This window comes from Natator depressus, chromosome 7, assembly GCF_965152275.1.
Source record: "Natator depressus isolate rNatDep1 chromosome 7, rNatDep2.hap1, whole genome shotgun sequence".
In the NCBI taxonomy this organism is placed as follows: Eukaryota; Metazoa; Chordata; order Testudines; family Cheloniidae; genus Natator; species Natator depressus.
The window spans coordinates 27,189,953-27,217,462 of NC_134240.1; the positions used below are offsets into that span (position 1 = coordinate 27,189,953).

The 27,510-nt window shown below is 39.3% G+C and overlaps 1 protein-coding gene across 4 annotated transcripts in view; it reads right to left on the bottom strand.

The window, feature by feature from the left end:
- Nucleotides 1–27,510, bottom strand: part of CACNA2D3 (calcium voltage-gated channel auxiliary subunit alpha2delta 3) — an 869,947-nt gene that overhangs the window by 397,215 nt on the left and 445,222 nt on the right. For all 4 annotated transcript variants that reach the window (XM_074957772.1, XM_074957774.1, XM_074957773.1 and 1 more), the window contains 3 exons: nucleotides 12,596–12,727; nucleotides 7,933–7,993; nucleotides 7,700–7,850 (listed from right to left, as the gene is read on the bottom strand). In XM_074957772.1, the coding sequence (XP_074813873.1) occupies nucleotides 7,700–7,850; nucleotides 7,933–7,993; nucleotides 12,596–12,727 (344 nt within the window). The remainder of the gene's footprint in view (nucleotides 1–7,699; nucleotides 7,851–7,932; nucleotides 7,994–12,595; nucleotides 12,728–27,510) is intronic.

The window sequence follows — 27,510 nt, forward strand, 5'->3', positions numbered from 1 at the left end:
ATAGCCAGGTTTATAGCCCTGAAAAGGGACTCTTGAGACCCAACACTAGTGACAGGACTGCTTGCCAAAGCAGAGAATCTGGAGATCAAAAGACACCAATCTGTTAAAAGCTCTACCCTACTGAGACCTTGAGGCGATGAGGGTGGGGAGAGTTGTCAATGGCTGCACGCTAACAGAGACACAGATGCAACGTGGTGCCCAGGAAGAACATAGGGGCACCAGGGCCAATTCAGCTCTACTCAGGTCAATGCCAAGAGTGGGTAAGATAACATGCATGTAGATTTCTGGCATTTTAAATCCCTTTCTTTAAGCACTGTGTACTTTTTTCTAAATAAATCACTTTGTTTTGAAGAACTTGCCTCTGTGCTACTGCATACTGTTACTACTTACGCTCCCAAAGAGAAACTCTGACAGGTACCAAACTCCCTGGTCTTGCTAGGCACCACAGTTGGGTATCAGGGACATACAATCCAGAGACCCAGACAAAAAAAGTGCAGACACAGGCTTGCTACTTGAAAGGGGTTCACCTGGGGGACTGGAAAAGGGTCTCAGAAGGGGAAGCCTATCATGGGACTGTGTATTACTGATTGAGAATCAGCTTTTATAAATATATTTATAGTGCGTGTAAATAAAGACAAGATTGCATGTGACTGGGGCATAAGCCAAACCACATCTACAAAAATCCCATGTAAGAAAGAAGGGTAGTTACAAAAGGTGCTAGAAGCCACAAATTCCCATTGTTAGGAGCCATACAAACCCTTTAACCCCGTATCAAGAAAAAATTAGTTACCTACAGTTTGGTATTCATCAAAACCACTCAATAACACTAATGATCCTATATCAACTGACTTACTGTTGTCTGCTTTACCTGCCTTGCCTGATGAACTGCACAACTTCATGCTTAACTGAGCAAGGACATAGAAAATCCATTTCCCTCATTCAATGCAAGTTGTCGCTTAACTTTCACATACCCTACAACAACATTAATTGTCTAAAGTAAAAAGAGTAACTTCTGTGGTGAAAGCTTTGAATATTCTTGAGTTTCAATTATGTTTTAAATATATTCTCTTCCGTCACATATTCCCACATCCATATACTCTAGCCACTCGTGTTCCTTGTCTCTACCACACCTAAAATGGGCATCTGATATAATTAGGGCCCTACCAAATTCATGGTCAATTTCGGTCAACTTCACGGTCATGCAGTTTTAAAAATAATACATTTCATGATTTCAGCTATTTAAATCTGAAATTTCAGGGTGTTGTAAATGTAGGGGTCCAAAAAGGTTATTGTAGCGGGGGGTTGTGATATTGCTACCCTTATTTCTGTGCTGCTGCTGGCAGCGGCACTGCCTTCAGAGCTGGGCAGCTGGAAAACAGCTGTAAAGGCAGAGCTGCTGCCAGCAGCAGTGCAGAAGTAAGGATGGCCTGGTATGGAATTGCCACCCCTACTTCTGCACTGCTACCGCTCTCCTGCCACCCAGCTCTGAAGGCAGCACAGAAGTAAGGATGGCAATATTGCAACCCCCCTAAAATAACCTTGTGACCCCCCTGCAACTCCCTTTTTGGTCAGGACTCCCAATTTGAGAAACGCTGGTCTCCCACCGTGAAATCTGCATAGTATTAGGTAAAAGCACACAAAAGACCAGATTTCACGGAGGGAGGCCAGATTTCATGGTCTGAGACGCATTTTGCATGGCCGTGAATTCGGTAGGGCCCTAGATATAATAGAGAAAGTTTCCCCTGCACCATCCTTTCCCAATTTCTCCTTTAAAATCTCAATCTGATCTTATCTCCCTGGCAATTTAAAATGAAAAAAAATTTCAAACCCAAATTAAATTTTTGACATTGCTGGAATAAAGTAAAATGGGTGAGCAGCTGATCAACAACTGACTCTAACCAGAAACATTTACTCCTAGAGAGAGACATGTAACTTGGTATATCCCCCTGCAACAGCTGCTCCTTTTTGTGGAAATTGAGGCTAGAAACATGTGTCTGTTGTAATCTGTATACATTGTTATACTGTATGATCACATAATATTAATGTTTGAAAATATGACTTGAGATGAGTGTCCAGCAGAGGTAAGTAAGCAGCTTCCATTCATTCAGTTTCCAAATTCCTCCCTCAAGAGATCTTAAACAAAATCCATAGAGAGAGACAATGAAATTCACCTCTGCTGTACTGAGCCAAGATGAGGCCTTCCACTCTATACCCAGACTAGAGCTGCACAAAGATCCCTGGACAGCCTGATACAGAGCATAACAACAGGCTCAAACCAGGGGAGGTCACTGCAATTTTGTATTTATATGAGTCCTTTATCCCACCACTCTGTACAAGTAGCACAGAATCTATAGCAACTGTACCAGCCCAAAGGCAGGAGAAAACGTATTACAACCCTACATGCTGGCTCAGGTTTGGTTGAGGAGGTGAAATCCAACCATCTACACTTCAGTGGCACAAAGCCTGATTTACTCAATCAGGCTGAAGCGAATTACACCCTTCATCTATTCTGAACGAATAGAAGGGCTTCAAATGATGCAATTCTGAACAACCACAACAAATTCTGTTGATACGGTTATAATGGAAATTCTGCACATTAAAAACTGGGGGTCTTATTGCTGTGCCTTGAACTCACCAATAATGATCTCCTCTAATCAACTTGGCTAAAAATCATTTGGCTGAGGCATTTAAATTGATTTAACAATCTCATCCCAGTTAATATTTTGCTCATTTCATGTACGGCTTATGCTTCTGAAAAGCATTTTTCAAATTTTAGCATTGGACAGAATTAGCACTCTGGCTTTTATGATAATATTGTTAATTTAATGCATGACTTAGAGTTATACTTCAAAGCAAATTGAAAAAAATATGTCTGTTCTCTTGTTGTTGCAGACATCTCTGTTCATGCACTGATGATCTGACCTTAAATTTTAACTTAAACTGCACAAAATCACTCTCATATTTCAACAATACTTTTGTAATTCAATCATCTAGTCCATCAATTTTGGATAGGTTTTGCAATAACCTACCCGTGAAAGCAAAAACGATTTTTAACATTATCTTTTTATGTTTATTTTCTGGAAGGATCCACATTGGATTTTTTTTATGTTCTATGTACACAGATATATTTAATAAATAATTTAGTAAAGGATGAAACAGGCCATATATATCATATATATACCCCCTGTCTATTAAAATATTTTTCACTATCCTATTTTATGCATACTTCAATTAACTGAATTTTTAATGATGTTCACGTATAGTGACCGTAACTCGTTTTTAGTCAGGCTTTAGTCCTTCATCTGCTCTGAGCCCTTGCCTTCCTGCCATATCTTACTTTCTTTCACTGATATGGTTGCTGACTCTCTACATGGTTTACTCTCATCCACTTGATTTTTTTGTCCCTCTCCCATTGCAAATCCATCCTGCCAACCCTGTTTCCTGGCTCACCCCCAATATCTGCTTCCTCCCTTCCTGCTCTTATGCTGCAATGTTATTGGTAGAAATCCTATGGCCAGGCTGACTTCCTCTACTACGAATTCATTCTCTCCCCCTCCAGTTCTGCCATCTTCCTAACTAAGCAATTCTACTTCCTCAATTTAATTGAATCCCATACGCTTAATCCCAGACACATTTTTGTCATCTTTTGACTCAGTCCTCAAACATTCCCCTCCTCCTGTCTCCACTTCTCTCTCAACACAGGTTCTTGCTGATTGCTTCCAAGAAAAGTTGATAAAATACAACATGACCTTCCCCCTCCCACTGCCTCTCCTTCCCTTCTTCCTTTCCCTCCTGCAACTCTCTTCTTCTCCAGTCACAGACACAGATGTTTCTCATCTGCTCCCCTCTCTAACCTCTCCATTTGCTCCCATTACTCCATCCCATCTCTTGATCATCCTTGTGCCTATTCTCATCCTCTCACTTTTCTCCTTAACCTCTCACTCTCCTCTAGCTCATTCCATTCATATTACAAGTGCACATTAGTCCCTCCCATCTTAAAAAAAAATCCCCAAACACCCCTGAGCCCACTTGCCGCTCCAGAAACTGCCCCAGCCTCCCTTCTGCCTTACATCTCTAAATCCCCCTTTCTCCTGTCCTGCTACACCTTACATCTGAGTAATCTTGTTCACAAATTCAACTACCAACTCTATGCTGGTGACTCACAGATCTACCACTCCGCTGCAGACCTATCTCCTTCTGCCCAAACTAAAATCTCAGCCTCTCACTCTGATTTGTCCTAGTGGGAGTCCAGCTATCAGGTCAAGTACAACATGGCTAAACAGTACTCTTAATCTTTCCCCCAAAAGCTCTGCCCACTACCTCCTTTTAGGATCACTACAGACACTTGTTGCTCAGGCCCATTATCTGGGCATCATCTTCAACTTGGATCTCTCTCTAGGTGCCCACACCCAACTATCTATAAATCTTGCAGATTCCTTCTGAACAACATCTTTAAGATCTTGCCACTCCTAGCCATCCATACAGTTAAAAGTCTTGTCCAGGCTCGCATCATCTCCCGTCTCAATTACTGCAACATCCTTTTCTCTGGGCTTGACACTGTAATCTTACCCCGCTCATATCCATTCAAACTACTGCTACAAAGATAGTTTCCCTAGCCCATCACATTGACAATGTCATCCCTCTCTTTGCATCCTTCACTGGTTCCCCCTTTCTCAGTTGCACCAAATATAAGCTACTTCTCTTCACTTTCAAGAATCTTCACAGTCTTTCCCCCCAACATCTCTCTCTTTCACTACTGAGATATTGACTCTCATGTCCAATTAGCCCTGGATGCTAGCCTCCATTTTCAAACAAGCACCTTTGTGTATTCTCCCATGCTGTCCCTCATGCTTGAGAGGAGCTCTCAATAGGAATCTGCAAAACTACCTTATTATCCTTCTTCACAACCCTCCTTAAAATTCTCCTTTTCTGTGATGCCTACAAAAAACTTGAAAACACAGTTAAGCTACTGGTGTGTGGAGATACCACTGCCAATCATGCTACTATTCTCTCATTGTTTCCTTGAACTCCCCCATGTCTCTATCTGTACCACCTGCTGTTTCCTGTTCTATACAGCTTGTAAGCTCTTTTGGTTCTCTGTCTGCACAGTGCCTAATACAAGGGGTCACGGTCAATGGCTAGGGCTCTTGAGCATTAACACAAATCATCATCATCAAGAGTAGATTCAGTTTTGTGTCTACAAACAAATGTGGATCCAAAATCTGCAAGCACAAACAGAAGCAGTTTGATATCTAACGCTCTGTTTGTGCCCATTTTGAAGTGTCTAAGAGGCTATCGTACAGAATGCAGTATAAAAATATTATGCTTAAATCATATAAAATGCCTACAAATTAAAATAAAAACTGTTTAAAAAGTGATTTACACTCTCTTAAATGAATCATTTAGTAACTCTATAGTTACAACAATAATAAAATCTCTAAATATCTTTGGGGTTCCTATAATAAACCAAGCATGTAGTAATTCTAGAATTATAAAAGAATAAGTATGTAGTTGCTATTATAAGTTAAGCAACTTGCAGCTGTATGGTTATTGTACTAAAGTAAGGTTTCTACCACAGCTTTACTGCAAAGTCACTAGCTTTTATACATTTTTCTAGATAGATAGGTCTATTGGGTTACGCCATTAAGAAAATTCTTTTCATGAAAAGCATTTAATTTTCTTCCTGAATCATTTACAATAATTGACACAACTACTGATAAGCATCATGATTACCGACTAAATATGGCTCTTTAAATATCTTAATTCTTTAGTTGATACATTTTTGCCACTTAGAACCTTATTTAGATTATTTAAGTTGATCACAGTTTTGTTGAAGAATAAACCTTTCTTGGTACAGAATGTAATTATGCCTTCCTCATCTGTGAGTTTCTGTTAATTATGTAATGAGTAATTAAAGATTACTAAGAAAGATATTCTGAACTAACTGCCTGTTATCTGTTAAAATAGAGTAAGTACTTGGATATTTAGGGCCTATTTAGTCATTTTACTTACAAAAGATCTGCATTTTACTGGGGAGATTTTGTACTACATACAGTGCACTTGCTTGTACCTGAATAACCTCTTCAGCATATATAGAATTAAACAGTTTGGAGAAAATCCTAGGTTTGATATATTATGATACAAACATAAAGCATTTCTAAAGCTATCAGCAAAGGAACGTGTGTAAGCTACCAGCCAAGAGCAGTCACAATATAGAAGTTGAAAAGGCAGCCAGCTTTAGGGCCTGTTCCTGACACCCTTACTCATGTGAGTAGTCCCTTTATTTTTAAGGGTTGCAGAATTAGGCTCTTACCTTGTAATTAAAAAAATTACTGTGCCGTGGAAAATTAACTGCCAAATCACACAGAAATAATGACAGCTGTTAATGATTTAATGTATCATCTTTAGTAGCACCGATAATGCATATCAGCTCAGCTTTGCTGCACCCATTCTATTCCTTGCAAAACAATGTCATATCACAAGATCATATCGAAAACTGACCTAGAATTTGAATAGAGCATACAGCAAATGTATGTCCTCTCGTATGTATACTATGGTAACTCGGGATAAGTATCACATACCAATTTTCACATATAATTCTACAGACCATTAAAGCAGTGGTTCTCAAACTATTGTACTGGTGACCCCTTTCATATAGCAGGCCTCTGTGTGCGCCACCCCCCCTTAAATTAAAAACACTTCTTTACATATTTAACACCATTATAAATGCTGGAGGCAAAGTGGGGTTTGGGGTGGAGGCTGACAGCTCGCGACCCCCCATGAAATAACCTAGTGACCCCCTGAGGGGTCCCGACCCACGGTTTGAGAACCCCTGCATTAAAGAATGTCGGTGGTGAGTGACATGTGAATTGCCATATTTGCCATTATTTTGTTGTTGCTTTAAAAGTACAGAAAAAGAATGGCTATTAGGAATAAAAGTGAAATGAGACCCACAAAGATGATACGCAGATCAAGATGACACAGTGCAGTGAGTTCTGCATGTTGCTTTATGTGCTTCATGACTTTTCCGCCTATGCATCCAGCAGTTCTGGAACTCAATTAGCTTAGGGGCTAAACACCATCCCTCATATCTCAGACTGAAAACTTTGAGGGTATCTTTGCAAACTTGATGCGAGTATGTTGCAGTTTTAACTAAGGGGCTCAGACACTACCAGCTTATTTCAACTTATTTTTATGTGCAAAGCATTTCTTAGCTTGCACTCTACCATGGAAAACAGAGAAAAACGCATCAACAGGTTGGGGCGGGGGAGGGAGCTGAACATACAGATTGCATTAAAAGGTTGCATAAAGTCACAAACCAGAGCTGTGCTGGCTGCAACTCAGGCAATCACATTAGGTTATTATTGCAGTGATTATTGTAACTCCCAGAATGATATACAGAAAACCCTGCCATCTGACACAGAAAGTAGTCATGTGTTGGGATCAAAGAGGGAATAGGTCCAGAGAATTTTCAATCTGTTACGTGAAAGCAAGGAATAAAGTTGCTTTGGAAGAAATCCAAAGAGTCTGTCCAATTACTGAGGTTCAGTGAAGTAGCACACCATTACACAGTCCTCGACACCTGTTGTCTAAATTCAGTTTGTTCATGTACATGGCAGGATGTAGAATATGACAAAGAACACAACACAAAACAATTAATTAGAAAAAAAGAGGGGAAGAAAAATACAGAGAAACTCACAGCAATTATGTTGAAAAAGTCATCATCTCCGAGGGTATCCAAAATAGATGATACAGTTTGCTTAGCAATTGTCAGACGGAGTCCTTTCATGCTGCCACTGACATCAACTAAAATGACCACATCTTTTGGAGAAGTAGCTGCCTGTATGTACCTAGACCAAGAAGCAAAATGCAGACTGATCTTATATTTTTTTATATTTCTTAAAAACACATTGGTGGTTGACTGTTACCTACCATTTTCGATTTCTGCAGTCAAATGCAATAACTCCATTCTCATCTGGTTCCCATTTAATTCCTGTTTAAAAAAAAAAGATTAGATTACAATATATCAGAATGTTCATTATACGTGTCTTCGCTACTGGTGAAAGTAGCATTTAAAGGATTCTAATATTTTATTGATTGAGCAGACATGCTTAAATATCACATACAAAGAACTATAGCAGTTGCTGGTCACTGCAGTAGCTAATGCTGGAAAAATACTTTAACAAAATAGGACCATGGGAAATACAATCATCTTTCTTTCAGCCCACTGCAGGGTGAAGACTGCTTCACCACTATTCTGTTCATCACAATAAAGAATGTGGCTCGAGACCTCGCTATGCTTAGCCATGGTAGTTGGCAAGAGCGTGATGATGCTAATCAAGTCAATTTCCCCACTACTCTTTCTACCATGACTCAACTTGCCAGGGACTGTCATGCTTGATGGCATCACTGACAGGTTGTGTTTCAGACATTTTGCCACAGACCACTTGACTATGATGAGGTAATGTCTCTGACCTGTGGGTCAGAGGAAATATAATACTAGCTTTCAAATAAAGAACATCAACAGGCCAGTCCCCCCTGTTTTTAAATCAAGATATTTCTGGATTTGCATTCAATCCCTAGAACAATAAAGGATCCTTTTAAAATAACAATGCTAGAATTTCCACTATTGAAATGTCAAGGATCTGAAGACCTGAACTATAATCTAAAACCTATAGAGAGAGATGTGTCAGTCATCAGCCAACCATAAATACATATATACAAACACTGAAGACTTTAAGCTCCAGAAAACAGCCTCTAACTAATCAACTAAAAGAGCAGTTTCACTACTGGCCTGATCTTGAATTAGGGAAGTCAATGGGAGCGTTGTCATTGAAACTAATGGGAGCAGGGTCTGGTGCTATGTAAGAGCAGAGTGTTATGTAAGAGCCTGTATTCTGTTGGCGTTTAATGGGTGTTAATCAATGTATGCTTAAAATAATCCTTTGAGATAATCAGATGGCATCAGACCGAAGATGCCAAGAAAGTGCAAAATAAAAAAAGGAATGAATGAATGAAGAGGAAATATTATTGCATCTGTAGACAGAGCAGAATACCCAAGTGGAGTACTCTCTGAATGATCTGAAAGGTGAATTATCTTCTTTTATCTTCTCACACTACTTCAGGTTAAGAAATTACTTATCTTTTTGCGCCTCGTAATTTTTTCAAGTAGAGAGAGAGCCAGAGACACACAAACATCCTAAGTGTGTCCCTAAACATTTTTTAATGCCTTGAAACTTATATGAACATTTTTCATGCCTTACAGCAAAGGCAATTCTCGTCTCTATTAACCTACAGAGAAGGTGTTTGAACCCACGTCATCCTATACGTGGAACTTGGCATGATTTCTGGTTTTCTGTTTTATGTCCCATGGTTATCTAACCCCAGGGAGAGATGAGTCCCACAGCACCAGGGAGAGGCTCCCTTTAAGCCATATGAATGAAGAAATTATTAGCAAGGAAAATGCTAATTTAATTTGATTTAGCATAGAAATAAAGATGTGTAGTAATTACTTTTACTTACCACAATATGAAACAGCTCTACTACTCCAAAATTAGGCTTTTTACATTATTGTTAGCTGTCTGAGTTCTATTTCTACAGTTGCAATGTTGATATAACTTCTGCCTGAAGTCACATTTTCATAATTCCCAAGCAAAATTAAAACATCGTTTTTTATTAAAAATTCAAATCCAGCAGAATTACATGATATCTCATATGATACAGCACTATGCAGAAAAATGCCCCATGGGTCTTACCTGCTCTCACCAAGAAACATGAGTACACCTAAAAAGAAAAGGAGTACTTGTGGCACCTTAGAGACCAACAAATTTATTTGAGCATAAGCTTTTGTGAGCTACAGCTCACTTCATCGGATGCATGCAGTAGAAAATACAGTGTAGCAATAATCAAGGTGGGCCATTTCCAGCAGTTGACAAGAATGTGTGATGAACAGTAGGGGGGTGGAGGGGGCAATAAACATGGAGAAATAGTTTTGCTTTGTGTAATGACACATCCACTCCCAGTCTCTATTCAAGCCTAAGTTAATTGTATCCAATTTGCAAATGAATTCCAATTCAACAGTCTCTCGCTGGAGTCTGGTTTTGAAGTTTTTTTGTTGGCGAATTGCCATTTTCAGGTCTGTAATTGAGTGACCAGAGAGATTGAAGTGTTCTCCGACTGGTTTATGAATGTTATAATTCTTGACATCTGATTTGTGTCCCTTTATTCTTTTACGTAGAAATTGTCCAGTTTGGCCAATGTACATGGCAGAGGGGCATTGCTGGCACATGATGGCATATATCACACTGGTAGATGTGCAGGTGAACGAGCCTCTGATAGTATGGCTGATGTGATTAGTCCCTATGACGTGTCCCCTGAATAGATATGTGGACACAGTTGGCAACGGGCTTTGTTGCAAGGATAGGTTCCTGGGTTAGTGTTTTTGTTGTGTGGTGTGTGGTTGCTTGTGAGTATTTGCTTCAGGTTGGGGGGCTGTCTGTAAGTAAGGACTGGCCTGTCTCCCAAGATCTGTGAGAGTGATGGGTCGTCCTTCAGGATAGGTTGTAGATCCTTGATGATGCGTTGGAGAGGTTTTAGTTGGGGGAAGAAGGTGACGGCTAGTGGCGTTCTGTTATTTTCTTTGTTGGGCCTGTCCTGTAGTAGGTGACTTCTGGGTACTTTTCTAGCTCTGTCAGTCAATCTGTTTCTTCACTTCAGCAGGTGGGTATTGTAGTTACAACAAAAAACTTCAAACACAGACTCCAACGAGAGACTGCTGAATTGGAATTAATTTGCAAACTGGATACAATTAACTTAGGCTTGAATACAGACTGGGAATGGATGTGTCATTACACAAAGTAAAACTATTTCCCTATGTTTATTTCCCCCCCGCCCCTACTGTTCTGCACATGTTCTTGTCAACTGCTGGAAATGGCCCACCTTGATTATCACTACAAAAGGTCCCCACCCCCACCCCCGCTCTCCTGCTGGTAATAGCTTACCTTACCTGATCACTCTTGTTACAGTGTGTATGGTAACACCCATTGTTTCTTATTCTCTGTGTATATAAATCTCCCCACTGCATGCACCCGATGAAGTGAGCTGTAGCTCACGAAAGCTTATGCTCAAATAAATTTGTTAGTCTCTAAGGTGCCACAAGCACTCCTTTTCTTTTTGCGGATACAGACTAACACGGCTACTCTGAAAACCTATGAGTATACCTATAATTCTGCAAACTTTTTTCCCCACTTTGTTACATGTGTGTGCTAGCATGCATGCATCCACAGCATTTGCTGGAACCAGTGATGTCTCATCTTCAAATTATGCCAACTTGCTCTGAATTTTTACATACACAAGATGCACAGTGAGAAAATGTAGGCCTTGCAAATAGGATTGGAGTTTTGAAATGGCAAAACTGCAAGTATGGACTCGATTTCTTTTGTAATTTACATTCAGTTGTATCAATTTCCTAGTTGTCATAATACAAGGAATTTGTAAACAGTAAGCCAAATGCACTACATTGGGTAAATGTACAAAAACATGGTGTTCCAGTTTCAGGGTAATAACACCCGTACTCCCCCTCAGTGCTCCCTCGAGGGCACCCTCTTAAGGTTCCTGGCTCCCAAATGCCATCTCTCTTGGGCAGAGAACAGCTTCTCTCTCTCTCTCTCTCATTCCCAGGGTTTTAAGGCTGCACATCTCCCTGCCTTACACTATGATATCCCCAGCAAGCCAGTATGCCTAAAAGCCACCACCTGTGTTTTACTTTCTCTGCAAGGGTTATGAGCAGCATATTGCCAGCAGTTACAGCATACCACACCAACCCTTCTAAGCAAGCATCTTTATTCTTAAGGTAACAGTATTACAGAAAAACATGTAAGAAATCAATAAAAGTTCCTATACACATGCCAAAAGCGTACCAGAGGTCGCCCATTTGTTTTATGGGGCCCTAATAAGCCAAAGTCTTTCCAACCCTTCTGCAGGGGTTGGACTGAAGATTCTGCCCATACGTTGGATTAGAAAGAAGGCCCCAAGTCAGTTTAACCACAAGCTTTTTATATCAAAAGCCTTTCTTTGTCTGTTGGTCTCTGGAAAATCCAGTTTGAACTAGTTTATGTGAGCCTCCCCAAGGGTTGTACCTCTTTAGAAGTGTTTAAAACCTAATAATTCACCTTAATCACCCCTCCACACCCACCCTGTTTTTGGTTCTTGGTGGAGCTGTGATAATCATCCCCCGTAGAACAGAACACAATCATACTTTCAATCCCTGCCCCAGAGTGATACATACATTTAATACAATATGTTCCCACAAAGATACTGCATGCATTTGCAGTATCTGTCACACCTAAATTGGGTAAATGTGCAAAAGCAAGGAACAATATATTTGCTGTGGGACGATTCCCATTTTTTTCACAATTCCAAATATTAATGGGGGGAAGGGGATAAATATTAATAGCCCTTGTTTTTTTTCAGAACTCTAAATTAAGTCAATGGAATCTGTGGGTGCTTGCAAAATTCAGGACCTGCAACACTAATTTTGTTCATGGAAAACTGTAGCAATATCACCTGTTCATTTTATTTTAAATAATATGCGTACCTGGATACTGTCTAAAAAATCCCTTTGCACTTCCAAAATACTGCCATATGAGAGAAGGGTCACGGTCAAAGTTATCGACAAACACCTTGTTTAAGGATTCTGACCAAAAGACTCCATTTACGATAGCTGGATCTGAAAAAATAAAGAAGAGTGACACTCAGTTGATAGAATCCCTTGCACCATATCATCTTTGGCTGATTCAGTATCTAAAGTCATTGATCTGTAATTTGTAGCTCGTAAGTCAAGTGCACTCTCTATATGTGGCTCCTATGAAGTCCAGTGAGTTTCAGTGAGTATTTCTCCAGGACTTTCTGGGTCTCACCACCAATTAACTTGGTGTGTATAGGTCCCTAGAAACTATTTTCCCCAGCCCTCATTCCCAGCATTCAGGAGATGACCCACAAAAACACACCTACTCCAAAGACAGTGAAAACTTTCTTCAGTAGCCAAGAGAGAAGAGTGAGGGGAAAAATGCACTTTCCAATCAAACTAGCCTCCCAACAGCTAGCAATATGTGGAAAGATGGGTGTGATGATGTTATGTTATACTATAACATGATACTGCATAAATGGGCAATGGTGTTGAGTCATGATGATGTAATGTTATCATGTATTAATGCAACATGACAACACAAATATTGGATAAAGTGGCAGGAAGTCATGATGGGATTATTTTGTGTCTCTCTAACACTCCATTTCTTAATGAAGTTGCTTTGAAGCAGTTACAGGCATACTTACAAACACTTTCAACACTATTTATGTATTTTACCTAGTGGAAATATATACATAGGTGTAGAAGATACACAGATTAGTGATGTATATATTGAAAGAGTTCCAAGATATATTTTATAGGTGAGAGTTAAATTTGTTAATTAGAATATATAACAGGAAGGGTCACATCACTATTATTGAATAAATGTACTGTAAGGGTAACAGATTATTAATTACTTTAACTCATAATTTACACACTTTTTAAGACTCAGGATTTTTCATGATAATGTTATTTATGTATTCTGTATGAATGTTTTGTACTTAGTATGGTCACTTTAACTGCATGTTAAAAGTTTATTTGTGGGGATAACATACATAATATTCCTGTCAAAAGACAGATTCTATTTCACCACGTTGTGACCTATGATGTGTACTCTTACACACCAACACTCCTATCTTCGCTGAAATCTTTAGAGGGAGACCCTCTGCATAGTAGTATTGTTTTTTAGTACAATGGAGTCTAACGTATGTTTTACTTTATAAAACCAGATACTGGTCAGCATGCACATTAGAAAGTGAAGTGCTTTTCATTTCCTGTTGGAGTATGTATGCATATTGTGATTTACTCTGCATTCAAACAAATGCACAGCAAACACAGCATAGCACTAACTATGATGTGAAAAAACATGGAGCTTGGATTTCCCAGCACTGACTGACCTATTTTTTTATTCCCATAAACAGAATAGTACATGAAAGCAAACTAAAACTCTCCATGTGAGAAGATATTTTTTCTATTACATTTGTTTTTCTTTTAATACAGCATGGTATATTCAACCGGTGACACTTAAAATCCTAAAACACGCTCGTATTTTTTGTATGATGTAAAGCGGTTATTTGGCATAAAAGTGACAAAGCAAAATTGAATTAATATGTTTGGAAGCCAAGGTTTTTGAGCTAGATAACAATGTAGTTGTGAAATGAGACATGATAAAGAAAGATGCTCTATATACCTAATTCAACCTGCAACTAAAGGCAATGGTTTCAAAAAGAAAAAACAAAGCTAACTTAAAATCTGCATTGTTTTTAAAAGTATGAACATACACACAACTTGTTCAAGTATTTGAAATAACACTTCCACTAGAAAAACAAAGCTAACTTAAATCAGAGCTGTAATCTTTAATTAAAAAAAAAAAAGGCACATACAACTGCACACTTGTCCAAGTGTTTCACATAATGCTCCCACAGACTTGTAAAATAATGGCACTCTGCATTGATTTCAGAAGATTGCTTGGAATGTGATTTTAATGGAGTGGAAAAAAGGTGAATTGTTTTCTATCCCTACATTCATCAAAGAAAAACACCAGGAGAAAAAGGGAAATGTCTCAGCTACACATCTTTGAACTCTGCATTCATCTAAATATTTAGGTTTACATAGAAGGGCTGTTGAAAAAGCAAACTCAACAAAGCAGATTTTGTTTTAAAAACATGTCTAGTGCAGTTAAATTTAGTCCTAGAACAAGAAATATATATATATATATATATATATATATATATATATATATATATACACACACACACACACACACATACCTGTCAAACTAGAGACATACCAAACACAATTTTGAGTTCTCTCCAACAAATCTACTATATGAAAGTAAACCCATGTCACTATACAATTTTGGTGTTGCCTAAAGGTCATTATTCTGTACAGCAGAAAACCTCAGGTATTCACTAGTTTACAGTTACTCCAATAAGTTTCCCTGAAACACCATGGCCTGAAATTCAGGATCATTCTTGCCTAAGCTACAAAAATAAATCATCAATTTGGAGAAATAGGATCCTAATCTAACAAGAAAGCAAACCCTGCGTTCAGTCCTAATACTGCATTTAGTGATTAGATGACAAAGATGACATGTTAAAATCTCAGCCATGTTCTCACCCGACCATGTAGCCCAACACTATCTTGAATGTTGTGATTCTAGTCCCACTGAAACCATGCTAGCTCTATTGGAGGAGCCAGATTACTATTAAACAGCACAGCTGTTTCAATGATTCATTGCAGCAGTAGTATAGCTAAGGTGGTCAGGAGTTCAAATCTCACTTGAAACACAAAATTTAGTTTCAGGTTCTTTAGGGTTTATTTCCTTTTCTAGGAGCATTTTAAGGGAGATCTCCTCTTCAGAGGACATGCAAAGCACCTGCTCTCAACTTAGCATCTTCATGGTCCTTCCTTCAACAGCAAGAACTAATAACCAATGTGAGGTCGGACATCACTGCTTTATGACTTTTAATTTTAAAGGCATTTGGGGGCTTCCTCATAATTTACATCCAAGATTTCATGCCAAAAACATGACATCATACAATCTCAATGGTTCACCAGATTTCTTCTATCCTGCATTCCTCAGAGACTCGAAAATCTTATTGCTTGTCTCTGCCCTATCCCAAAGGCTCCACATCACACCACCACTCATTCCAGCAGAATAACTCAATGCAGCTTTATCTGGAGTCTATATGAGCTCCAGTTCAACGAATGGGAGGCCATTTTCTTGCCACCAGACAACTTTACTTGCCCAGGCTGCAAAGTTTCAGTGTTATAATATGAAAATCCTGAGAGTAAGTATTTGAAAAAAATATTTTAAAATAAACACCACTGCGGATAGCAAGTATCAAGGGAAAGTGATGTTTATAAATTAAGACATATTGAAATATCCATGCTTATAACTATAGATTGCTTAAGGATGAGCTAACAATAAGTAATCGCTTTAATGTGTGTGTGTATATCTTTGCCAAAAACCAGGACATTCTGATACAACAGGGAAAATTTTACCCTGTTTTAACATATTTTCTGCATTACATTAATATCAATGATCACAACACATCCAAAGGCTGATCACTTAAAATCATTAATCCATTGATTAATCAGAAATCAGAAATGGAGAGATGCATTAAGCAGGGCATTTTAAGTAAGAGGCAACAATTAAAAATCTACCATGACCATTCAAAGACAATCAGATCCCTTAAAATGAATGCTAGAGAGTTGAGAGAGGATTTACTGCCTTCCTGAATGTTGCAGTTTCATTATGCAAAAAGAAAAGGAGTTGTTGTGGCACCTTAGAGACTAACCAATTTATTTGAGCATAAGCTTTCGTGAGCTACAGCTCACTTCATCGGATGCATACTGCGGAAAGTATAGAAGATCTTTTCATACACACAAAGCATGAAAAAATGGGTGTTTACCACTACAAAAGGTTTTCTCTCCCCCCACCTCACTCTCCTGCTGGTAATAGCTTATCTAAAGTGATCACTCTCCTTACAATGTGTATGATAATCAAGTTGGCTCATTTCCAGCACAAATCCAGGGTTTAACAAGAACGTCTGGGGGGGGGGGGGAAACAAGGGGAAATAGGTTACCTTGCATAATGACTTAGCCACTCCCAGTCTCTATTCAAGCCTAAGTTAATTGTATCCAATTTGCAAATGAATTGCAATTCAACAGTCTCTCGCTGGAGTCTGGTTTTGAAGTTTTTTTGTTTTAATATTGAGACCTTTAGGTCTGAGATCGAGTGACCAGAGAGATTGACGTGTTCTCCGACTGGTTTAGGAATGCTATAATTCTTGACATCTGATTTGTGTCCATTTTTTCTTTTACTTAGAGACTGTCCAGTTTGACCAATGTACATGGCAGAGGGGCATTGCTGGCACATGATGGCATATATCACATTGGTGGATGTGCAGGTGAACGAGCCTCTGATAGTGTGGCTGATGTTATTAGGCCCTGTGATGGTGTCCCCTGAATAGATATGTGGGCACAGTTGGCAACGGGCTTTGTTGCAAAGACAGGTTCCTGGGTTAGTGGTTCTGTTGTGTGGTTGCTGGTGAGTATTTGCTTCAGGTTGGGGGGCTGTCTGTAGGCAAGGACTGGCCTGTAGATCCTTAATAATGCGTTGGAGGTGTTTTAATTGGGGGCTGAAGGTGACTGCTAGTGGCGTGCTGTTATTTTCTTTGTTAGGCCTGTCCTGTAGCAGGTGACTTCTGGGAACTCTTCTGGCTCTGTCACTCTGTTTCTTCACTTCTGCAGGTGGGTATTGTAGTTGTAAGAATGCTTGATAGAGATCTTGTAGGTGTTTGTCTCTGTCTGAGGGGTTGGAGCAAATGCGGTTGTATCGCAGAGCTTGGCTGTAGACGATGGATCGTGTGGTGATTATCATACACATTGTAAGGAGAGTGATCACTTTAGATAAGCTATTACCAACAGGAGAGTGGGTTTGTGTGGGGTGGGGGGAAGAGGGGGGGAGAAAACCTGGATTTGTGCTGGAAATGGGCCAACTTAAGGATCTACAACCTATCCTGAAGGATGACCCAACACTCTCACAAATCTTGGGAGACAGGCCAGTCCTTGCCCTCAGACAGCCCCCCAAACTGAAGCAAATACTCACCAGCAACCACATACCACACAACAGAACCATTAACCCAGGAACCTATCTTTGCAACAAAGCCCGTTGCCAACTGTGCCCACATATCTATTCAGGGGACACCATCACAGGGCCTAATAACATCAGCCACACTATCAGAGGCTCGTTCACCTGCACATCCACCAATGTGATATATGCCATCATGTGCCAGCAATGCCCCTCTGCCATGTACATTGGTCAAACTGGACAGTCTCTAAGTAAAAGAATAAATGGACACAAATCAGATGTCAAGAATTATAACATTCATAAACCAGTCGGAGAACACTTTAATCTCTCTGGTCACACAATTACAGACATGAAAGTTGTGATATTACAACAAAAAAAACTTCAAAACCAGACTCCAGCGAGAGACTGTTGAATTGGAATTCATTTGCAAATTGGATACAATTAACTTAGGCCTGAATAGAGACTGGGAGTGGCTAAGTCATTATGCAAGGTAACCTATTTCCCCTTGTTTTTTCCTACACCTCCTCCCCCCAGACGTTCTTGTTAAACCCTGGATTTGTGCTGGAAATGGCCCACCTTGATTATCATACACATTGTAAGGAGAGTGATCACTTTAGATAAGCAATTACCAGCAGGAGAGTGGGGTGGGGGGAGAGAAAACCTTTTGTAATGGTAAACACCCATTTTTTCATGCTTTGTGTGTATAAGAAGATCTTCTATACTTTCCACAGTATGCATCCGATGAAGTGAGCTGTAGCTCACGAAAGCTTATGCTCAAATAAATTGGTTAGTCTCTAAGGTGCCACAAGTACTCCTTTTCTTCTTACTCATAAAATAGAAGCACCCAAGTCCCAACCTGGTTTTTGTGAATTGATTGGTATTTGGACCAGCTTCTCTTTGTGTGAGTACCACCCAAACTACAACTGAGACCCATTCGAAATCTCAAGGCACATCTTCTAATGGTACATATGTTAGACCTGTTGTGCTAGCCAAATTCCAATTTTGGAAACTACATTCTGCCAAAACTGCCTCCGCTGTTTCATTTGGAAGCAGTATTTTCCACTGCCTGCCCTGTTGTGTATTGCTGCCGTGTGCTGAGGGCATCCCTCAAAATAGCTACATTTCAATATTGGTTAATGAGATTCTTTTGAATATTTGGGGGATGAAAAGCTGTAAACAAAAATTCATTAGCATGATGCTATCAGGCAAACTCAGAAACAATAAATGTTAATCTTCTCCCACAATACTTTAAACACAGATCCTATTTTTGTTTTGCAAAGACACGTCCTGGCAATAACCTCTAAAATAAAATTAAAACATTCTTTTATTCTCCCATCTCCTACTCTGCCTGGCTTGTAGATACTTATGATTTTGTTGTATAACCATTTGTGTAGCTGCTCTCCGTTTTTTTTTATTGATATTTAATATAAACACAGCCCCCAGGCAAACAGGTACATTGACAGGAATCTGAAATATTATTGCCAAGGAACAGTACAAATGCATGTAGCAATTAAGTAGGTGTCACAGATACTACTGACCCCAAGAAGTAGGGCTGAAGGCTCAGCAAAGACAAGCGAGATGTGCCAGCTGACAGAATGCACCAAAATGGAATGCACAGAATGAAGAGGAAGACTGGCACTGGAATAAGAAACATTTTATTCACATGGTTCACAAGAAATTCACATGCACAGGGAAATAGGTAAGATAATTCTATGATAAGAGGCTAATATATAGCATTTTGCATTCTAGTTATTTCAGCAAGCTTCTAAAAAATATATTTGATATTGATGGTGAAGTGCAATGACTCTGAAGGAAATACAATATTGTGGTTCCCACAATGTTTTGGGCAATCTGTCTCATTACTGAGAGCAAGTATTAATCAAGATAATAGGTTTATCCCCTATTGTATTCAATAGGTGATGTGATCTTTAAATTCTGCCTGAACAGCTTCCAGAGACATACAGAAGGTCTTCTCTCTGTAATGTCTGCCCTGAAGGACAGCAACTCTAACACTGCAGAGCAACGTACAGTACCAGTACTGCATAGGGTGACCAGATGTCTCAATTTTACAGGGAAAGTCCTGATTTTTGGGTCTTTTTCTTATATAGGCTCCTATTACCCCCCACCCTCTGTCCTGATTTTTTACACTTGCTTTCTGGTCATCCTAGTACTGTAGCTCAGTGTCAGTATTGTGTATAAGACCAAGTGCTAGTACGAGACTTAATCCAGCACACTTGTAGCTCAAAAGGTGACAGAACTGCCAGCTAAGCCATGCTGACACTGACAACATATTTAGTCTGATGTTTTAAAAATAACAGAAATCAATCACATCACTGGCACAGAGACCACGAGTATAATTATTATTCTAGCTGGCACTTAAAATAGTGCTTTGTATCTTCAGAGCACTGTCCAAAAAATAACTAATAAATCCTTCACAATGCCCCTGTGATGTAGTTAAGTAACACCCAGTGTCACAGGAGCCTGAGAGCCTGTAATGACATTAAAATAGAATTTGCTCCTGAACACAGAAAATCTTGAACTACTTTAAACATTCTGAAATATGATAAATTAATATATTCTTATGTAATTGTGTGCACATACAATGCACCTTTCATCTGAAGATCTCAAAGTGCTTTACAAATGTATATGAAGTCTCAACACCCGTGCAAGATAGGTAAAGGGTATTACCCCACTCTAGACAGGGGTGCAGCCTATCTCTGGGGTGGAACAGAGTGGATATTTAATAGTGTGTGGTAACAGACAACACTGTAAGACAGGAAGTAGTAAATACCATATCGAATTGAAAGTAGAGGAGATATTTAGACATTTACAAATGAATTACCCAAGTTGGAATACAGCCATAGTGTGCTCATTTTTATGAAAAGTTCATGGAATTTTTAAATTACCAAGGTGGTCTGGATCTCAGTTTTATTTTTCATTCAAAAGACATTTCCAGCTGTAAAGTTCTTCCTAACACCATGCTGGGGCACTGACTCGGAGAAAAGCTTGCCATCTAATGAATTAAAAGAATACTTTCTGCAACACTTGGAGGTATCCTGCCAGTCTCCGATCCAACTGCTGACCTCTTTTAACCCTGTTTAGCTTGTGAGATGTAGTAGGATCACATCACAAGGTAAGACTACTTCAGGCAACAGGCCAGTTTCATATTTTCGGAGAAATATAGAACAGATGTTTATATTATTGCAGGAATACTAACAGAAGGATAGCAATACTGAAAGACAGGTACAGTACATGCTTCTAAGAAAATGCATCACCACAGAGCTCTAGAAGGCCAAGGTCTGATTGAGGAAAAGTGAAGAACAATGCAGAAGACGATGACTAACGCAGCTCTCCAGATAGGAAAGGAAAGGAAAAGTACAACTCTCAACTCACAATAACCAACAAACTGAAAGAATAGGAGCCCAACATAAATGTAGCAAGTTCATCACAGAAGCAAATCCAGACTCAGAAACTAAAAGAATATGAAGAGTCAATTGTGACACACAGGAAATGCTTGAACATGTTTCCAAGCAAACTGGATGGAACTGCATCTATCATCGACCAGGAAATCTAAAACTATGCTGGTGGCATGGGAGGAAAAGGTGCTTGACAGACAATACAGGAAGCCAGTAGAACACACTGCAAATTATAGTAAAAGAAAGGAAATGTCAATGTTACTAAATGAAATCAACCATGCCATAAAATATTTAACATACAACATACCAAAAGAGAGTTATACCTCAGCTGCTGTCCAAATGATATATGACAAGGATAAGGCGCAGCCTGGGAAACCAAAGCTAAGCTCACAGAATCTGCTCAAGGACAAACCTGTGTACAAATCTTTTCTGTAAGTGTTTTAAAAGCAAGCAGAAGTAACCACCATAAGAAAAAACCTGAGCCCACTGTAAAGTAAGTGCCTGATCATTATTGTTAAGTTATTCAATAGAAAAACATCATGTGTACTATGAATGGGAACTATCCATATACTCTAGGGTACGTTGGAGCCTTAAAAAAAAGAAGAGAGAGAGAATTTTTGTTCCTTTTGCTAAAACGTATTAGGATTATATAGGGCTATAGTCAAATACCAAGCCTCCACCAATACACATGAGAATATATCAACACGAGTGTGGTTGTCTGAATCTGGGTGAGACACAAAATCAGGCAGACACAATGTTGTCTGACCTCAGACTGTTGACTGTGACAAATCACTCTCTCTTATCTCTACAATTCACTTGTCCCATAACCTGCCAACAGCTATGGTGCTTCTTTAAAGGCTCTATTCAGCACTTCTTACCTAGGCAAAGCTCCCACTGCCTTCAGCGGAGGTTCTGCCTGAGTGAAATGTGGTTAGAACAAGTTTTTCAGATATGAAAGTGTTCAGCTGCTTAAAAACCTCTACAACGACTAATAAAACATCTGGAACCATAATACAGATGGGCAAGTGCATCTTGGGATGAATACATTATAAATTCAGAATTATGGATTCTAAAACACTAATTGCTCCTTTTGAAATACGGCAAATAAAAACCATACGAAAGAAACACAGATAAACAAAGTGCAGACAGTGTAAAAATGCCTTTGTAGGTTTTCAGACAAATAGAATTCCTAAATGTTTTATGTTCTAGCCAAGTATACCAATACTAGACCACAAGAGCATGCTTTCTCTCTCTGTCTCACCCTCCTGTCTAGGTTGTTCTTTCACACCACACAGATCCAAAAAAATCAAAGTGAGGTCTGTGTTATGTAGCAAGATGGAGAGGCAAATAATTACTGTATTCTAAAATAACAGAAAAAAATGAAGAAAATGCATCTTAGAACAAGTGTGTATGTATCTTTCTGTGACTGTTGATCTTTTCTGCTTCCCTGTAAACAAAAGCTACAATTGTTACATTTGTCATACAACTATTTGAACAAACGTCTGGGCATATCCAATCCTGATGGGTGTCAGAAACAGAGATATTACAACACTTACCACCTAAGCGTGGATATTTAGACTACTTTCTAAATATACAGTTCAGAGGGGGAAATGGTACCCCGAAAAACCTTTTTTTTCAACCCAGTCAAAAACTTTTGTATAGCTATATAGTCATGAGTTTGTTTCTGATTAATCTATTGTATGTCTGCTTCTACTGTGGGTGGCATGAGGGTTTGATTTGTTTCTCCTCTTATTTAAATCAATAATAGGCCAAATCCAGTTTGCTTATTCAGACTGAAGCAAATGAAACTACTCAAATGAGTAGGGCCAACAGGATTTAAACTACAATCCATTTTCTGTATACACCATCATATTAATTTTTGTTGATGCTGCAATCAAGAAAGGTGCAGATGGCTTGCACAAGTGTTTTATTATTTAGAAGTGATAACTGTATGAGCTCACTAAGCTCACTTCCCCCCAACTCCAAAAGAGATTAGATCATGACTTTTACCTTATTTTTACGTCTACTCTTAATCTTGTCTAGTGATCACTTACAACTGTTCACTTTATTCTTCAGGTATTTGACTTATTCATTTTTTGTTTCTTTGTTTTTCCTGTAGAATATACCTAACATTTAAAATGAGCAGTTTCAGAACTGAATGAAAGACCAAAGAGTGCCAAATTCTGCTATCAGTTATACTAGTGTAAGACGGTGGGGTTTCATGGGAGTAATAGAGGGCAACATTTGGCCTAGTATTACGTACCCAGAAACACTGTCCATGGAGAGATTAAAAAAAATACATTAAGAGCTAGAGTCTTACTCAGAATGTGTGTCTGGGCAGGAGACTTAGGATGTAACAGCCCCTTTTACACAGTTATATGGGCTACCCAGATAATAGGTTCAGGTACAAAGGAGTAAGCAGGGCAATGCGGCCATTTACTCCCTTCATAGAGCAGATGGAGCATTGGTTCCAGAATAGCTACTAAGTAAACAGAGTAGTTAAAGAAGCAAGGCAGGTTGGTGGTAATCCACTGATGGTATAGGCCAGTGGTGAGTAACTGCCCCCGAACACCTGGGAGCAAGGAGGAAGTATGGGAAGAATTACAACTAAGATGTCTCCCTAGGTCACAATGACTCTAGGGCAGGGATCTCAAACACGCAGCCCACAGAGTTATTTGCTGCAGCCTGCCAACATCCCCACACCCCAAGTTATTTCCTGCAGGCTGCCAAGCGCCTTTCACCCACCGCCCCCGCCCGCCCCCCACCGCGCCGTGTCCCCGCTCCTCTGCCTACTCCAGGCACGTCCCGCTGCCAAACAGCTGTTTGGCAGTGCTTAGCGCTTTCCGGGGGGGGGGGAGGAGGAGCAGGGAGCCACACGCTCAGGGGAGGAGGCAGAGAATAGGCGGGGCAGGGATTTGGGGAAGGGGCTGGAACGGGGCAGGGAGGCGGCGGAGTTGGGGTGGGGCATGGGCAGGGCCTCATGGAAGCAGTGGAGTGGGGCGGGGCCAGGGACAGCACGAGGTGTCAGTGATGCAGCCCTCAGGCCAATGTACTAGTCCTCATGTGGCCCTCATGGTGATTTGAGTTTGAGATCCCTGCTCTAGGGGATATGCCTGAAGTAGTGAATGTAGCTATCACACCATCCTTTCCTCAAGGCTGTGCCAAAGGTCAGACTCTAGCCCTAAGTAACTAAACAAGAGCAGCTAAACCAAGAAGTGTTAAAGAGTAGGGGCTTTTACAGAAAAAAAAATGTGACAACTCAGCTCATCTTTGACATCTAGTTGCTGTGGCGATATGGATATATTAAAAACATATAGATTAGATAGAGCCAGATAGGAAAGGTCAAGCACAATACACATCTTGAGTGAGGATGCCAACATTTCCGAAGTCCTGTAGACATTGCTTCAATACAGAGAACAAACAACTGGGAAGCTAATGCCTTTTGCAAGCACAAAGCAGTGACCTTAAGAGAGACTGGGAATTATCTGATACACGGGATTTGAGCAAAGCGAGATGCAACCAGCAGAGAATTCTGTGCATCTTTGAACAACAGCCAGTCAGAGTTAAAAGAAAGAAATGTGGAATGATGGGAAACTCTCTGCAATATTGATTAAATCTGAAGGTATAAGGAAGGTCTTTTCAAGGGATGAACAATGGAAGTCCTTTAACACGGGAACTCCACCATCAGCAATCGCACACGTCTTTATCTGAGCAGAGACTGCAGTTGGTAAAGCCAGAATGGTGGGAAACTGTGGATACAGAGACCATTACATGACACAATGGACCAGAGTTGCAGGGAATTAGGATTGAAAGCAGGGTAAAAGTGATTGGAAATAGCAGTGCTACAGAGAACACTGTTCTCTTGAATCAGACTGAAGAGCTACCAGCACTTCTGATAAAACCAAGTTACCTGCCTTTAAAAAGAAAGTTTTTATCTGAAAGTGTGAACATACCAACCAGTACTTCCTGTTCTGACCTGTGCTTGGATTTTGGAGAGACAGGCAAACTGGACAGAGGGACCTATTTGGCTGGCTGCAATAATCAAGAAAGACACTGGCAAAGATCCAAAGAAAAACAATGTAAGATAGGGTTAGCAGGGTGGATACCAGAACCTCTGAAGAACAAGATGCTTTGAATAGTCTGGACTTTGAAAACAATACTAATATCAGAACTAACTAGGGAGCTAAAAAACAAACAGAAAAGAAATCCAGAAGAGCAAGAATAACTACCCTGGCCTTCCCCATCCAAGTAACATCAGGATACAGAGGTATCAGGGTGTGCCTTTGCTTTCGTGTTCACTCTGGTTAGTTGAGATGATTTCAGACACACGAGCGCGTAACTAGCTGAAGGCTGGAGTGCCCAACTGCCTCATGAATGTGCCAAGCAACAGTTTACTGCTGATTGGCCAATGGAGATTCCAATTTACCTACATCTACATGAGGGATGATGACTGAGACTTAATAATATTCAGAGAGACAAGAAGAAGAACAATATTGTTGTACCAGTCACTACCAGGAAAAGGGTTCTGACGCGGAATACATTTTAGTTAAATCATCAAATTGAGGTGCTATTCATGAGATAGTAATTATGTTTTGCAATTCCCATAAGGTTACATCAACATATAACTATAAGTATCAGGTATTTTGCAAGAAAAGTGAAGGAAGTTGAAAGATTATTCCCTTTATACTTATAAAATCTGTAATTTGTATTTCTATCAGTGAACAAAGACCAACATTTCTATTTTTTGTACTTTCCTGCAGCTATCTGCATTATTTGTATAGTTCAGGTATTACTATTAATTTGTTCCTGGTAACACCCAAAGCATGTGAGGCATTGCCCCAACATAAAGAAGGCACAGACCCTGTCTAAAAGAGTTTACAATCTAAAAATAGAGTTTAGGAGGAGGGGTTTCAACATATAAACCCAGTGGTCATCAAGATTGTACATGGCTATATCTATTTTTAATAATCCCCAGCATGTCAAATTTTCAACAGCATGTCCAGGAAAGATTATCAAGCATGGAAGTTAACAAATTACATATGATAGTGACAGGTGAGATTTTATTTCTCAATTTCACACCTGGCAGGAAAGTGTTTTTACATATCTGCCAGTTGTAGATTATAATCTTTGTGCATCACTTGGAGAATGAATATTTTTGGTTCTAATATTCTAGAAAATAGATAATTTTGGTTTGACAGCCACTTGGAAGGAGTTGATGGGGAAGTATGACTGAATGATATTCATAGCTTCTTTTAAGTGCCAAATTGAAAAAACCTACTTAATCAAAAAATGGCTGTGGTTCATCACATTTCAATATCTTTTTGAGAAGGCTCTATTACACTCAGAAGATTTTTTTTTTCTATGCAAGCAGAACTTTTGATTACGGCCTGCATTTATCAATCTGTAGTGAATAAACGCATCTTTTAGCATGCCATTGAACACCATGCTATGGAAATGCCATTTGACATAGGTGATATTCTCTTCTTTGGCTATAAAGTGTTCAAGGGAAAACTTAAATCTGATTCTGTAAAGTCCAAGTTTGCAATCCACAGTTGCCAAGTTTCTGGTGCTGAAAGAAGCAAACAGGTAAGTCATGGGTCTAATAGAAATGTGCATGTCCTGTAACAAACAGAAGCCAAGTTAGTTAAGACTTTGAGGGGCTGAACTTCAAATAAGTGACTATTTGTCTAAATATACACACATATTATATATACACACACATATTATATATACACACACACACATATACATATACATATATACATACATATATATTGTAATTCCTCAGTATCCAACTTATTTTATGTTGTATGCTGGTCCATTAGTTAATCTCATGCATTCCACAGTAACATACCTTTTCCAAATTTGTGATGTGGATGCATAGGAACTGAATTGAACTATCAGTTCATTTCACATATGCCACCACTCAGTGTTCACAAGGTAACAACTTTCAGTATTCTATTTCAGTATCCTTATGTAGTACATATAAATAATCCTATAAATCCTACATATAAACACTGATCCTAATGGAAAGAGTGCATGCATATGGAGAAGAAAGTAGAGCTTGTTTGATATTTTTGTTACTAAAATAATCACGTTCAGAATTGCTCCTAGCCATATTGCATCCTCACCATTTTCACTTTTTTCATGGTATTAAATGATGTGGTTGATCATGAGTGAAGATAGGAAACATCCACAAATGAAGAGATAAAGATAACACAGCCTGGAAAAGAATACTGAAGAAAGGGAATGTAAAATTGACTGTCAATTTCACTAAAATGTTCAGAAGATACAAACTGGTTTAAGTCACATGATAGTGTACTTTTAACATCCTGCAAGTGATACAGGATGGCAGACACAAGGATGTGGCA